This window comes from Moschus berezovskii, chromosome X (assembly GCF_049115385.1).
Source record: "Moschus berezovskii isolate FMDL1 chromosome X, NW_MosBer_1.0, whole genome shotgun sequence".
In the NCBI taxonomy this organism is placed as follows: Eukaryota; Metazoa; Chordata; class Mammalia; order Artiodactyla; family Moschidae; genus Moschus; species Moschus berezovskii.
In genome coordinates, this window is record NC_142488.1 from 53,522,925 (window position 1) to 53,537,266 (window position 14,342).

At 44.4% G+C, this 14,342-nt stretch overlaps 1 protein-coding gene across 1 annotated transcript in view; it reads left to right on the top strand.

The window, feature by feature from the left end:
- The first annotated feature begins 5,866 nt into the window (after positions 1–5,866).
- Positions 5,867–14,342, top strand: part of DGKK (diacylglycerol kinase kappa) — a 170,550-nt gene continuing 162,074 nt past the window's right edge. The window contains exon 1 of the mRNA XM_088833579.1: positions 5,867–6,401. Coding sequence (XP_088689705.1) covers positions 5,886–6,401 — 516 coding nt within the window. The 5' untranslated portion in view covers positions 5,867–5,885. The remainder of the gene's footprint in view (positions 6,402–14,342) is intronic.

A 14,342-nucleotide genomic window follows, 5' to 3' on the forward strand; every position in this document is an offset into this window, starting at 1 on the left:
TGATTGAACCCGGGGCCATGGCAGTGAAAGCGCTGTGTCCTAACCTCTGGACTGTAAGGGATCTCCCCAGCCTCTCTTTTTCTTAATCTCCTTTCCCTACCTGTTTCTTACTCTTCCATCATTCCTCCCCACCAGGTTGGTGCCAGAAAGAAGTGCTTGTGGAGAGTGGTGGGATAATAAAGTTATTATGTGCAGGGATAATCCTTACTAAAAGAATCTCTTTTTTTTTCATTTTTGGATAAAGACATACACATACACACTCAAATACAGAGAATGACTAATGCAGTTGTCTGCTTGCCTCCATTATTGACGTCATACCATGAGGGTTCTAAGACAGAATCTTTTCTAGTCATTCCAAACACCATCACCTCAGGAATGATATCAGCTCTTTGCTTTCCCTCAACCGCATCCTACCCTCCCACACACCTGTGATCTGTCACACCACTGCTTTCTCTATGGCATTAGAGCAATCTCTTTTCTCTTATTACTCCTAGCTCAGTTTAGATCCTTGGCAGTTCTTGACTGGATGGATGTTCCTCATCAGCTTTTCCCCATATTAAAGCCACAGTAAGTCAAAGATACTACGAAGATCCACGTTTCTTATCCTCCTTCAGATTGTCCTCAATCTCTTAAACTGCTTTCAGGTCCACAACCATCCCACTCCTGCCTGCTTAAGACTTTTCCCTCATCTCCTCTAGTCTGCTGGTCATTCATTATCTGTTAGAATTTCAAATTAGGAACTCCATTATGATATTGACAGCCTTGGCAGTAAATACACAAAACCAGAGGCTGCAACAAAAATAAAGAATCGTAATTTCACAAATGACCTGAAATTAACTGATACCAACTCAAAGGGAGCAGAGTAGATTTTGTACATGCTTCCAAAACTAAGTATACTGTCAAGGATAATTAACCATTTTGCCATGTCACCCCTACTCAAACAATATTCATTGACTCCCAATTACCTTTAAAATAAAATCTTCAAATCCTTCAGTCTGGCATTCAGTGTCTTTTACAACTTGCCTTCTTCCTACCACTTACACTTACTCTGCTCTAAAATCATCTTCCATCAGGTAGGGTCCCCCTACCTCAACCAATGACTTATTACCACCAGGTTTCAATCCTTGCTCCTCTCCCTTCAGCCTCCTTCTTCTTGATTCATATTAACTGCATCATTCAAGACCCACTTCAAGTATGCTCTCTTCTAAGAAGCTTTCTCTGATTCATTTACAGGATCACTGATATTTTGTGCTAGAACAGACTTTAAAGCTAGCTGATCAAGTTCAACTTTATCCCCTCACCCCCTTTTTTCAGATGAGAAAACTTTAGGCCCAAAGATAGTAAATGATTTGTATAAGGTCATGCTGTAAGTTTAATGGCAGAAACTTCATCTGAAGCCAAAGTGCCTGACTCCCTTTGCAATTGCCTTTCCGCACTGTCACACTTTGTTCCACAGCTACACCGCATGTACACAAAGTGTGAAGTCATAGTCATAAACTGACATCTGTGCTTGGATTTGTTTTCACCTGTATTTGTCCTATATCAATCACCAAGTTCGAAAAATTCTTGAGAGAAAGGATACTGTCTAATATTTCTGCTCCATCTTCTCCTCCCCCATCGCAGCTAAAAGGGCTGTATATACCTCGGACTGGTAGTAAATGTCAGTTAAATCTTAACTGTGGAATGCTTCACCTCAAGAAAATATACAAACAGAACCAATAAAACAAGTACACACTGGGTGAATTACTGTACTACATACATATTCAAAAAGGTTCCTCTCAGCAGGGGCCTCCTATAGTGAGGTTGGCTACAGATCATTAACTACCATCGAGAAAGAGTGAGAGTTGAGAAACCTAAGAGTAAAAATGTAAGAATCACTGCTCCTCTTACAGGCTCAAGAAATAGAAGGGCATTAAAGCAGGCTTCCTGCTTTGTGGTGGAGAGAATTTACGCAGCCCCTGTCTCACAAACCCCAACTCAGCACTACACTATGGGAGTTGAGTGACACAAGTTCTAAATGTCTGTTCCACCACTAATTATCTCTGTGACCCAAGCCACATCACTTAATCTCAATGGACTTGTGTTTTCTCATCTGTAAAATGTTAGAGGGGTATGGAATGGAAGTCCAGACTTGCTTTGCCTCACACATTTGCTGTGAGGCTCAAGTGAGATAATATATGTGAATGTACTTTAGAAAGCAAAGGCATTATATGAATACAAGGTATTAACTCTTAAACCCCCAATCTTGGATCAATTAAATCCTATGGGACTAGAGCAAGTGAAGGATAATGGGTTTGCATGTTAATCCCATTGAAATTAATTGTCTGAATCCTCTACCTTCCTCAGTAAATGCTGTTCTTCATCCCATCTCTTTATTTTATTTAGTAGAGTATTATAAAGGTTGTTATTTTGGCTTTGCACATTGCCAATGTGGCAGAAGTGGGGGAGGCTGGCAGCTAAGACTCCGGAAAGGCACCTATTTTATCCTTAAATTGCTCTAAAAGGGAAGGTTTAGGAAAATTGAAGCTATGGGTCAAGGAAAAAAAGGGCTTCCACTCTAGCTCAGCAGTGTCACACTCTCATTCAATAGTGAAAAGAAAATGGAAAAAAAGGAGTAATAAGAGCTTTAATTTGGCCACATTTCTTGGGTTTTCTCTACTTTGCCTCTCCAGAATTTCTAACAAGCCTGAAATCAAGGATCTCTGTTCTGACTTGGGTTGACTTTATTTTGTGTAGAAGTGGGATTAATGCTACGGGTGGGGGTGAGGTAGCACATTGCATACCCAAAGGTATGAGCCCACCATACTGGTCAATCCTTCATCCTGCCCAATTGGGTAACATATATAACATGCCAAAAAATCCCAGTTGAGGGACCATGTCTGCCTTGGGACACATAGAATCATGTCCACTCAAGCCTCTGTGGAAATGGTCATCATTCTTACTCTTATGTAGCTCTTGGCCTTTCTGTCAGTACTGTTGAATTAGAAAAGAGCCTCTTAGGAGATCATCAATCATCTGGTATATCAAATACTTTTTAGAAGCAATTCAGAAAAGAAAGACATCTTAACCGGTAAGCTGCACATCCATTTAGCAGACATTTCCTGAATCCTTACTATGGCCTCAACCCTGGGTTACGTTTTAAAGAAAATACACAAGCATCCAAGTAAAACTCTCTCTCTAAGAGACCAGTAGACTATAGGGGAGAGGAAAGTATAGATAAGATACAGCAAAAGTGTCTCCCTAACTCAGGCACCAATCAATCCACTCTAACCATCCTCCCCTTCTCTCCCCCTCCCCACCCAGCTGCAAACCGTGGTCCCATGCAAAGCACTGCATTCAACACTGAGCCGAGGAGAGAATAAAAAGCAAAACAAAACACTGCTGTAACATAAGGCAATAAGGCAGCTTCTGATGTGCTGAGAACTTTCTATTAAATTAATCATAATACAGTCTAGCCAATATATCTCTAGTAACACACCCTAATGGAGCAAAAGTCACACACAGACAACTATTTTAACATTCACCCTCAAACTAACCTTGCAGCAAGAGTTTACATCATACATTTTGGACTCCTTGTGATTAAATATAGAAGAATAGACAAGAGTATCAATTAACATATGTAAAGCAATAGCTCCAAGTTTTCCCCTGGTGGTGCCCTGCTTGATGACACCTTGTCTATGCCAAACTGCACCCCATCACTCTCTAACCCAAGAGGTCATTCTACTCAGTGACTCCTCTGCCTTCAGCTCTTCTAATATGCAAGGGCCTAGTGAAAATAAGATTTAAATGTGAGATAATGGCCCTTTCTAAGGTTAGAGATTTCACCAAAGACTAAAAGCCCAAGAAGTGAGCTCCAAGCATAGGCTTACTGTCTGGTCAGTTCTGGCATCTGTATGTTCAGACCTGAACCCTTAAGGGTAAAAGCAGTTTGGCTGCTTGAGTAAGGGATAGAAGAGAGGAAGAAAACCCCAAGGAGGATGAAGAGGATGAAACCTCTGTGTAGGTTTACTGGAAGTAGTTCTGCCATCAGTGAACAACTTGATAGACAAGGTTCACCTCCCCTGGACTTCTCCAGCCCCAGAGGTTAGGGATGGTCCCTGTACTGGCTTAGTAGCTGCCAAGCAATGTAACCCTTGTCCAGAAGAGTGGGCTGAGGCTGGGATGATGCAGTGAGGATCTGGGAAATAGCTCTCATCAGAGATTCTGGTCTTTGGAGGGGGCTAGGGGAGACTGTCTTCTGAGGTGTTAATAATAATAATAAAGCAAATATTAATATTTAGTGCTAGGATGTGGTGTGGGAAACAGAAAAATGTTGCAGATTCTAGAAAATTCCGGGTGGGTCACTGTCAGTTGGCAAAAGAAGAGGGATTATTGGAGGATATGGTCTGGGAGGAAACGGGGAAAGGAGGGGCTGCAAAAGAAGGGCTGCCATCCACAACAGCAGCATTATGTGTGTCAGAGAGAAATTCACTTGTCGTATTTCAAACTAGGTTTATAGGTGCTCCTTCCCCCACTCCCACAGAGCAGTGACTTAACGAGTGGTCTTCTCAATTTTTAATTGCAATTTTGCAGTATATTAGCATCTAAAGCTCTGACTGAGGTGATAGCTTGTATGTACGTGAACATGTACATGACTAACAGTCGAGAGAGCTTCTAAAGTCTCCAGATGTGGTGGGAAGGGTGATGCGGCAGGCACCGGCCACTCTTTTTGCAAGAGTATGCTTCCGAGGTATCAGGAGGTGAAAAAGGTGTGGGTGTTGCAGTGAATTTCCTCAGCCCAAGATGCACACACACACATTAACAAGTTCAGTGAAAAGTCCTCCTGAAACCTGACAAGTCCAGCTAAAAGCAAAAGGCATTCTCCTACCGTAAAGGCGAGCCAGACAGACGCCCGGCGGATCGCTGCGGATACCCAGGCAGCCTCAGCTCAGGAGAGTACAACCGAGCCGCCGCTACCCGGGCACTTTTGCCTGGTTCGTGGGCTACATCCGCGGGCTGCGGAAAGCCAGGGCTCTCGCCCAGCTTCATAACACACGTTTCCCGAAGCACCCTCAAACCCTGCATCCTACGGCAAACCTCTCGGATCTGGCAAAGGTCAGGAACGCGAAAACTGAGATGGGGGACAAATTTTACTTCAATGCAAAAGACTGACCACACACACACATACACACACACACCCATTTTACTTCAGCCCCAAAGACTGAACACATACACAGAGACACAGAGAAATACACACACCCCCAACCCCCGAGCCAACTAATTTATTTTCCCTGGTTAGAAAAAAAGGATTACTTGCCCACAGAGGCTTGGAGATGGGGGGCAAGAGGTTGGTCCGAGGCTAGGTTCACCTGCTGCTGAGGTGAGAGAGCAGACACAGGATGGGAGCCGACCTGAGTAGCAGCTCACAGCTGGGTGTAAGGGGGATTGCAAAGACCCTCAAGTTCGCGTCTAGCTTTTAATTATTTATTTTTTTTTCGCATTTGCGTCACTAAAGGGTTAAACACAGCGGTGCTCCAACACCCCCCTCTCAACGCCTCCCCACTCCCCCTCCCATGTTTGTTTTCCCCCCTCCCCTCCCGCGCGTCGCTAGGAGGTCATCAAGCGCTCTGTCCAGTCCGCGTTCTCAAGCCCCTCTGCTTCCCGCCCATCCGGCCCGTGGCTGCTTACGAAGAGGTGTGCGCTCACCGAGGGGCGTGTTCCAGCACTGGGAGACGCCGAGCATCCCCGGGTTAGACCTCAGAGCAGAGCCAGCCATGGAGCGGGGCGGGGGAAAGTTTGGCACCTTGAAAGGGATTGTTGAACTGGGGTGGGCGGGGCGCCCGAGGGTACTTTAGACCTCCGAATTCAAGGGCGCCAGCTGCCCGGACCTGAGGCGGTGTTCGGCCATGGACCGCGGAGCTACCGCGGCCCAGGGCACTGCCCCGCCTCAGGATGGAGAGCAGCCCGCGGAATCTCCGGAGCCGCCGCCGCCGTGGCCGCCGCCGCAGCCGCCGCTTCTGCAGTCGCCGCCGGCGCGGGCTCTTCGGCTGCTCCGCGCGCCTTCGCCGGAACCGGCACCGCAGTTCTGTCCAGAGCTTGCTCCAGAACCTAGTCCGGAGGCGACCCCAGAACCAGCCTCAGAACTCGACACAGAACAGATCCTAGAACCAGATAGAGAACCAGCCCCAGATCCAGCCGCTGAGCCGATCCCAGTACCAGCCGTAGAACCGGCCCCCGAGCCAGCCCCAGTACCAGCCAGAGAACCAGCCACAGAGTCCTGCCCTGAGCCGGCTCAAGTGTCCCGTCTGGAGCAGAGCCCAGCACCACATTTATTGCAGTGTCCGGCGGTCGCTCCAGAGAAGGGTCTAAGGACCTCGCCAACGCCGCGAACACCAGTGCCAGCGCCACTGTCCACTATAAAGGTAAGAAAAAGACCCCCTGGGGCGGGAGGGCTCGAAGCCAGGCGAGGCCGTATGGCTCTCCTGCTTTCGGGACTCTGGGAACCCTTAGCATCCCGTTTGGTTGCTACGGACTAGCAAAGATGCTCGGAAAGATGCGGGGATGTGGGAGCCCAGGGGAGAGGGAAGCGGTTGGGAGGCGGGAAGCAACATGTGGAACTGAGAGGGGGCTGTTGGGGGGCTAGAAACGGGGGTGATAGCACCGGTTGGGAGTCAGAGCAGTGTTCCCTATGAGAAGTGACAGTGCGGTGAGCGCCTGTACCTTGAAAAAGAAGAGGAAGACGACCCAGGGAGCGAAAGAGACCTAGAGAGGTGTTAGCGGCCGGTCCACGGTACCCAGGGATGGGATTGAGTGGGGGCGGTGGGATACACCTATTAGCCGCGGTCACTGCCGCAGAGGCCCAAGCTGTGGAGCCGCAGTCGTTTGCTTGACCCCCTCCCTGCCACTGGGGAGGGAGTCCTCAGCTTGGGCTCAACTGGCAGTGCTCCAGGGAAGGGCCCGGAGTCTCCGTTGCCCGCTGGGCGCTGGTACTCGATTCGGGTGGGGAGTAGGGGTTGGGCGGCGCCCACGCGCACTGCAGGGGAAGGGCAGGGTTCGCCCGAGAGGACTGGGAGAGCATGCGTGCGTCGAAGCCACCATTCCATCTGTTTGCAGGATTTCCCGGCAGGTAGGTGCAAAAACAGTGTTACAGTGATGAACCGCGTCACAAGCGGGCGACTGGCATCCCGCACTGGTGCCAGTTGGAATGGTACAGGAGTCCCGGTTTAAAGACAGGAAAATAGGAGTTGATATTTGAGAGCGTGTGAATGGGAACCCTCCTCTCTTCCAGTCTTCAGAGACGCCTTTGTAAATGTTGCACTTCACCGGGATCCTCCCGCTAATTGGGGGGGGGGGGGCGGGAAGAAAGGTTTTCGGTCTTTCCTTGGACCTTGAAACCCCGAAAACCGCGTCTGACCTTCAGGATCATGCTTTCTTTGTGCTCCCCCTACTCTTCGTTTTCCTAAACTTCGTTCCACAAGATTGTGAAAAGCATAATAATGTATACATACACCTTCATTGAGCTTCGCCCCAAAGGAAAACAATACAAAACACAGAAACAACACACCACACCAACCTGCTGCTTAGCAGGGCATAGGGACAAGGCTCAGAATTCTGTCACTCTGGACAGCACACTTGTAGAATGTAGGGGAATGGGGGACAGAGGTTGTCATCTCGAAATGGAAATGGAAGCGCTGGTTGCTTCCTGAGTTGTGAATAGGGAGGCTTGAATTTGCAAAGAAGAGGAACAATGAAGAGAAAAGTTTCACAAGGGAAAAAAAGTGCACAGGTTTCAAAAGAAAGAAAACAGAACTGCAGGAGATTAAGATTTTTTAAAACTCCAACAATCCCGCTTTCACAGAGGGTGGATCTCCACGCCCCACCATTTCCTCCTGCAGCCCTTGCCTGCAGTGATCTCTAGGGCAGCTGGACCTGGGAAGAGTTTACATAAAGCTGATAAGAAGGAAACCAATAAGGCTGACCTGACTTGTGGCCTTCTTGAGATTCCATCAGGACTGAGAAACTGACACCTGAGGGCTTAATTACCAGGATGGTCAGTGAATATGTGGCCTCTTTGGCCTCTGAAAGACTGACTGGAGGCCGGGAGCTCCAGGGATGAGCCCTGTGACAGAGGGAAAGCATCTCTCACCAGCTTGACAAGAAAATTTCTATTGCCAGACAGATATGGAGCATCAAGGTAGGGGAACCAGGTTAGCTTCCTCTACACAGTGTCCATTCAGGTGTGCTAGCCAGCTGACCCACAGGTACTTGGCCATCTCGGCAGGTGACCATGACCACCTCCCTCCAGTTTGATTTTGCCAAGTAGAGCTGGTCTTTTGTTCAGTCACTTATCTTGTAGAGTGAGTTTCTTCCCATCTGTGAAAAGGGCCATATACACGAACCCTAGAGGGTTTTGAAGGATGCTGGGTAATGCTAAAACTGCCAGGAGCAAACACTTCTCCAACAATCTAGGTGTTGCTATGCAATTGCTCCCTGGTGCAGATGAGAACACCTTATCTTCAGTGATAGGACCATTCTCGGCTGGACCTTCTCCTCAGGCAAATAGCACCCATAACCAGCTGGCTTCCATCTTAACATTGAAGGCAAACAGGCTTCCATCTTATCTAGGGTTTTGTTGCATTGTTCTCAGACACTGCCTTCTTGAGGCAAACTTGGGGAATGACATATATATATAGTGTGTATACACACACACATATATATGTGTATATATATACATACACACAGAATCTTAGAGATCAAAACAATATATAGCTCTCATCATACAGTGAAATTCTACATGGTAAGACACAGTATCAGTAGCATGACACTAGCCTGATAAATCAAAGGATAAAATGAGTGAAATCAAGGCTTTGAATGTGACTGCAAATTTCTCTAAGATAACTTTGCTGACCAGTACTGCGCTAAAAAAAAAAAGTCTTCCAGTGTGTGGTCTGCTCTCTTTGGGGATTTCAGAACCTGCTGGTTGCAAATCTATGACAAGCATAAGGGTAGAGACAGAAAAGAGGGCTCATATTTTCTTTCCAAATAGCTACCAGAATAACAGTCTGTGAACCAAATCTATTTCCTTCCTTTCTGAAATGGTTTAATTTCCAGGAAATGAGCCATGGTTTCCCACCTGGTGGCAGCAAGTGTAAGTAAAGACGTGTGAATTGGTTCTTTAACAATGCTATAACTCTCTTGGGCGGGGCGGGGGTGGGGCCTACACGTGAACCATATTTGCTTCCTTTACCTCAGATGTGGTTGAAGAAAGACCATTTGTATTTTTATTCACTGAGTTTGATCAGCTGTGAAATTATAATCACACCACACAGGTGACTGATGAAATACACTTTTGTGGCTTTTATTTCTAGGGTGGAGAGGGGCCTCTGTATCCCTCACTCCTAATGACTACACAGAAGTTACCATTACATCCCAAACCATAACAGAACAGTTTCCTGGTATTTTTGCACACATTTTCTTGCAAAGCAGCAGGCATTTGCTTATATGACACCTGGTAATTCTTGCTGGAGCGCTTTATTATCTTACCTATGACCAAGTTTCTCAAAGTTAGATACCATCTCTCCTTCCCAGTGCCCAATACAATTCAGCCCTTACTATTTTTGCTCAATAAACACTTGCTGAAGCTTGAAACCTATCAATTCCATTTTCAGCAATGACATAGAGACTGCTTCTATGAATGAATAAAAAATGCATTCTCACTTGTTTCAGAGGGATAAGTAAATGCTTATTTAAATATCCTGGAATATATAGCCCTTGGGGAAATTCAGTCAATCTTTCCATTTTCAGAATGAATGTTAGAATCATAATTAAGAAGCAAATTACTAACAATTAAAAAACTGATTTGGAAAGTGTCCTTATTCCCTGAAGTCTCAGCAGCAGCAGACTAATGATGTTGTTGATTTCAGGGGTAATACATTTTTTTTTCCCCTAAGTGAACAGAATATCTGCTGTGACTGTAAACAGCTTCAGGATTGTAGATTCGAATGTTTAACCTGTTGAAGGTCAGGATGAAATTACTTTCTTTCCTCTTAGGCTCTTTCCCCCTCTCCTTGCCAGGTTTTGATGACACCATCTGATATATTTGGTATATTCTGAGAGCGCCTGAGCATTTGCTGCAGGATGTTCTAAAAAAGATAATAAGATATTTGGCCAGTGGTCTTTCTTTTCTGAGAATACAGTTCTTATGTGTTTATTAAAATCTCCAACTGGGTCTTCTGCGGATCTGCAGCCCAAAAGGCATAGGAACAGCTGAGCCATCAGTTACCCAAAGTGCTTCCAGGGAAAGGGGAAAAATCCACAGAGACCAGGAAAGCATTCAGGGGCATTATAACTAGGATTATATAATGCCTGCTGCTAGTATGGTACTCTACAGCTTGCAGAATGCTTTCCTCTGTATTATTAACTCTTTTATCCCCCTGAAGAAGGCAGCAGGGTGGGAGAGAACAAAAATAGAATGTGATACCTAATGAGTGCATGCGTGCTAAGTCGCTTCAGTGGTGTCGGACTCTTTGTGACCCCCACGGACCGTAGCCCACCAGGCTCCTCTGTCCATGAGATTCTCCAAGCAAGAAAACTAGAGTGGTTGCCATTTCCTTCTCCAGTAACACCTAATAGGGTATAACTATCAATTTATCTACTATAGATTTTTTAAAAATCCAACATATGCCTTTCTGTGACATCCAGGATGCTCATTTTTTAAGAAAAACTTTTAAGCTGACATTCCATTAGCCTTGATTTTTTTTTCCAAAGTAGTGATTGCTGTTCCCTGTGTGATGCTCCCAGAGGAAACCATCATAGAACAGGAGCCTGAGAAGGAAAGAGAAGAGGCACAAGACCCTGAACCTAGTACTCCCAAAGAAGCCCGCCTTTTTTTCTGGAAAGAAAATAAATAGAAATTCTGCTAGGGATATGGTTCCCAATCTTTCCAAAGCCTGCCTACTATAATCCTCTAAATGGGGGAAAAAAACTTAAAGCATTTAAAAAGGAAAGCAGCCATTCCAAAAGGGAGATGCCCCCACCCTCACCAAAGCAAATAAACCTTATTCTCAAAATAGAAGAAACAAATTTACAAATTTTTTAAAAAAGAAAGGGACAATGACCCCAGATAATGAAACTCCCCTGAAAATTATTTTAAGAAAAAAAAAAAAAAGAAATTCTAAAGGGAGGAGCTCCTCTCCCTCGTCAAAGCCCATGAAACATGTCCCCAAGAGAAAAATTTTAATGAAAAAAATGAAAGAATGAGGAATCATCTCAATGTAAACAGTATTTTTCACCCTAAAATTTTCTTGAAATTTATAAACTTTATTTGCACCTCATGGCCCATGCCCAGTCTCTCACAGAACCTATGGGGGCAAAAATAAGTTGATGTCCACCAATCTCATCAAAGCTCCCTACAGTCATCTCTTCCAATTATATAAGATGTCCAAAATAAGCAAATCCTTACAGACAGAAAGTAGATTAGTAGTTGCTAGGAACTGTAGGGGGAGGGGGAGGGCAAGTGTGGGTGATAGCTAAAAGGTATAGGGTTTCTTTGGAGGACGATAAAAATGTTCTGAAATTAGGCAATGGTGATATGGTAAAGAATGGTGATGTGGCTCAGTGGTAAAGAATCTATCTGCAATGCAGGAGACACAGAAGGTGCAGGTTCCATCCCTGGGTCAGGAAGATCCCCTGGAGGAGGAAATGGCAACCAACTCCAGTATTCTTGCCTGAAAAATCCCATGGACAGAGAAGTCTGTGGGATATAGTCCAAAGGGTTGCAAAGAATTGGACATGATGAGCACAAGCACGATGTTTGCACAGCTTGTGAATATACTAAAAACCACTGACTTGTATGCTGTAAAATTGTGAATTTTATGGTATGTGAATTACATCTTAATTAAAAAGATAAGAGATTGTTCCTCCAACTATATGATAATAAATCTACTGCTACTGCTAAGTCACTTCAGTCGTGTCCGACTCTGTGCGACCCCATAGATGGAAGCCGACCAGGCTCCCCCATCCCTGGGACTCTCCAGGCAAGAACACTGGAGTGGGTTGCTTTTTACCTTCCCACAAATAAGCGAACAAATGAAGAAATTTTTAAAAAAGAAATTTTAAAAGAGAGGATCCTCTTAAGGCCCTCCAACCTGACCAAGAAAAATAAATTTTATTCACTTCCTTTTTTTTTCTTTTGAGAAAAGCAAAAGGGGAAATCTCTTCAAGGGCATATACTTTCAAAATCATCAAAATCAATGAAAGTTATGAATCCCTCCACCCAGATATATGCAAACATTTTAACTTAATAAAGAAAGAAATATAAAAGGATAAGGTTCCTGATCTTACCAAATCTCCTGAATGTTTAATTCCCATGAAAGGGGGAAAAACAAATAAATAAATAAGGGGAGATGCCCCATCCTCACCAAGAACATGACTATTATTTCAAACTACAATTTCTTTAGGATTTTTAAGATTTAAAAGAAAATTAATAATGGAAAGACGTGTGTTGGTGGATGGGATAATATCAAATAAATGAATACAAAATCTTCTTAAAAAGAAGCTCCAATCTCACAGACACACGAATTTTTCTGTCAAAACACAGTGAAAACAAATGCGAACAATTTTAAAAAGAAGAAAAAAGAAAAGGAAATCCTTCTAGTGAGAGGTGACCTGAATTCATCCAAACCCTAAAGCATTATTTTTAATATAAGAAATTTTTAACTTGGAAAGGTAAGAGAGAAACAGAAACAAGACCAAGAAAGTCCTCTTAAGGAAAGATGTCCCCAGTCTCCACAAAGTTCCCTTTTCTCAAAACAAGTAATGCATTTAGAATTAGAGGGGAAAGAAGAAAGAAAATAATATAACATTTTAAAAGAGAAATCTCCGTTTTAGGGAATGATGAAGCTTCCAAACTCACCAAAGTCCCTGAACATTTTTTCTCCAAAGAAAGAAAGAAAGAAAGAGAATGAGGGAGGTGGGAGAAGAGGAGGAGGAAAGGGAGAGAAAGGACGGGAGGGGAAAAGGAGGGGTAGAAAGGAGGGAAGAATGGAAGAAGAGGAAGAAGAAAATAAATTAAGGAGTAATTTTTTAAAGGAAGAAATTCATAGGGGAGGTGAACCAATGCCTTATTGAAAATAATGAATGTTATTTCTGATAATCAACCCACCCCACCCCCCATAAAAAGGAGAAATAAAACACAAAATCTTTTTCTAAAGCTTCTTCAAAGGGAGATGCACCCAGTCTCACTGGAACCCCCGTACCTTATCTATCTTCCAGCCTTCAAATATTTTCTTTATTAAAAGGAAAATAAGAAATTCTTTCAAAGACAAATGTTTTCAATCTTACTTCTTCCACATAGATTACTTATTTTAAAGAAAGAAAGAGAAATCCTCCTGAAAAGGACTCCCCAATCCCATTAAAGCCAGTGGCCCTTAGAGGTCCTATCCACAATACCTGTTTAAAAAAAAAAAATGGAAGTCCTCCAAACCTAAAAAGAGGTACTCTCTCTAAAGAAAAAATTTTCCAACATAAGAGATACCCTCAACTTCACGAAAATCAATAATGATTCCTCTCCACACTCAGAGTTTGGAAAAAAGAAATTTAAGAGGAAAAGAAGAGAAACCCTCCTAACCTAAGGCAAGTTGGCCATAATCTCACCAACAGCCTTGAACTTTATTCCCCTAAAGAAATTTTTTAAAGAAAGAGCAAAAATGAGAAAAAAAGACCAGTCTTTTAAGAAAAAGTACCCTCTCTTCCCACCCCACTCTAAAGACTAGAAATTATTACACAAAGAAAAGTTTATATTATTCTAGAACCAGTGAACCTGGGCCTTCCCAGGTGGTGCTATTGGTAGAGAAACTGCCTGCCAATGCCGGAGACCTAAGAGATGTGGGTTCAATCCCTGGGTCAGGAAGAACCCCTGGAGGAGAGCAAGATCCCTGGAGGAGAGCATTGCAAACTGCTCCAGTATTCTTGCCTGGAGAATCCCATAGGCAGAGGAGCCTGGTGAGCTAAGGCCCATAGGGTTGCAAAGAGTTGGACATGACTGAAGTGAGTTAGCACGCATGGCATGCACACCAGTGAGCCTTAAATTCAGAACATGAGGCTGAAGAGTTTATTGTTGTTGTTATTTAGTTGCCAAGTCGTCTCTGACTCTTTGCCACCCCATGGACTGTAGCCCACCAGGCTCCTCTGTCCATGGGGTTCTCCAGCCAAGAATACTAGAGTGGGTTACCATTTCCTTCTCCAGGGGATCTTCCTGACCCAGAGGTGGAACCCATGCCTCCTGCATTGGCAGCCAAATTCTTTACCACTGAACCACCAAGTATGCTGAAGTGTAGTCAATGTTTAATTCCAGGCTGGCTTCT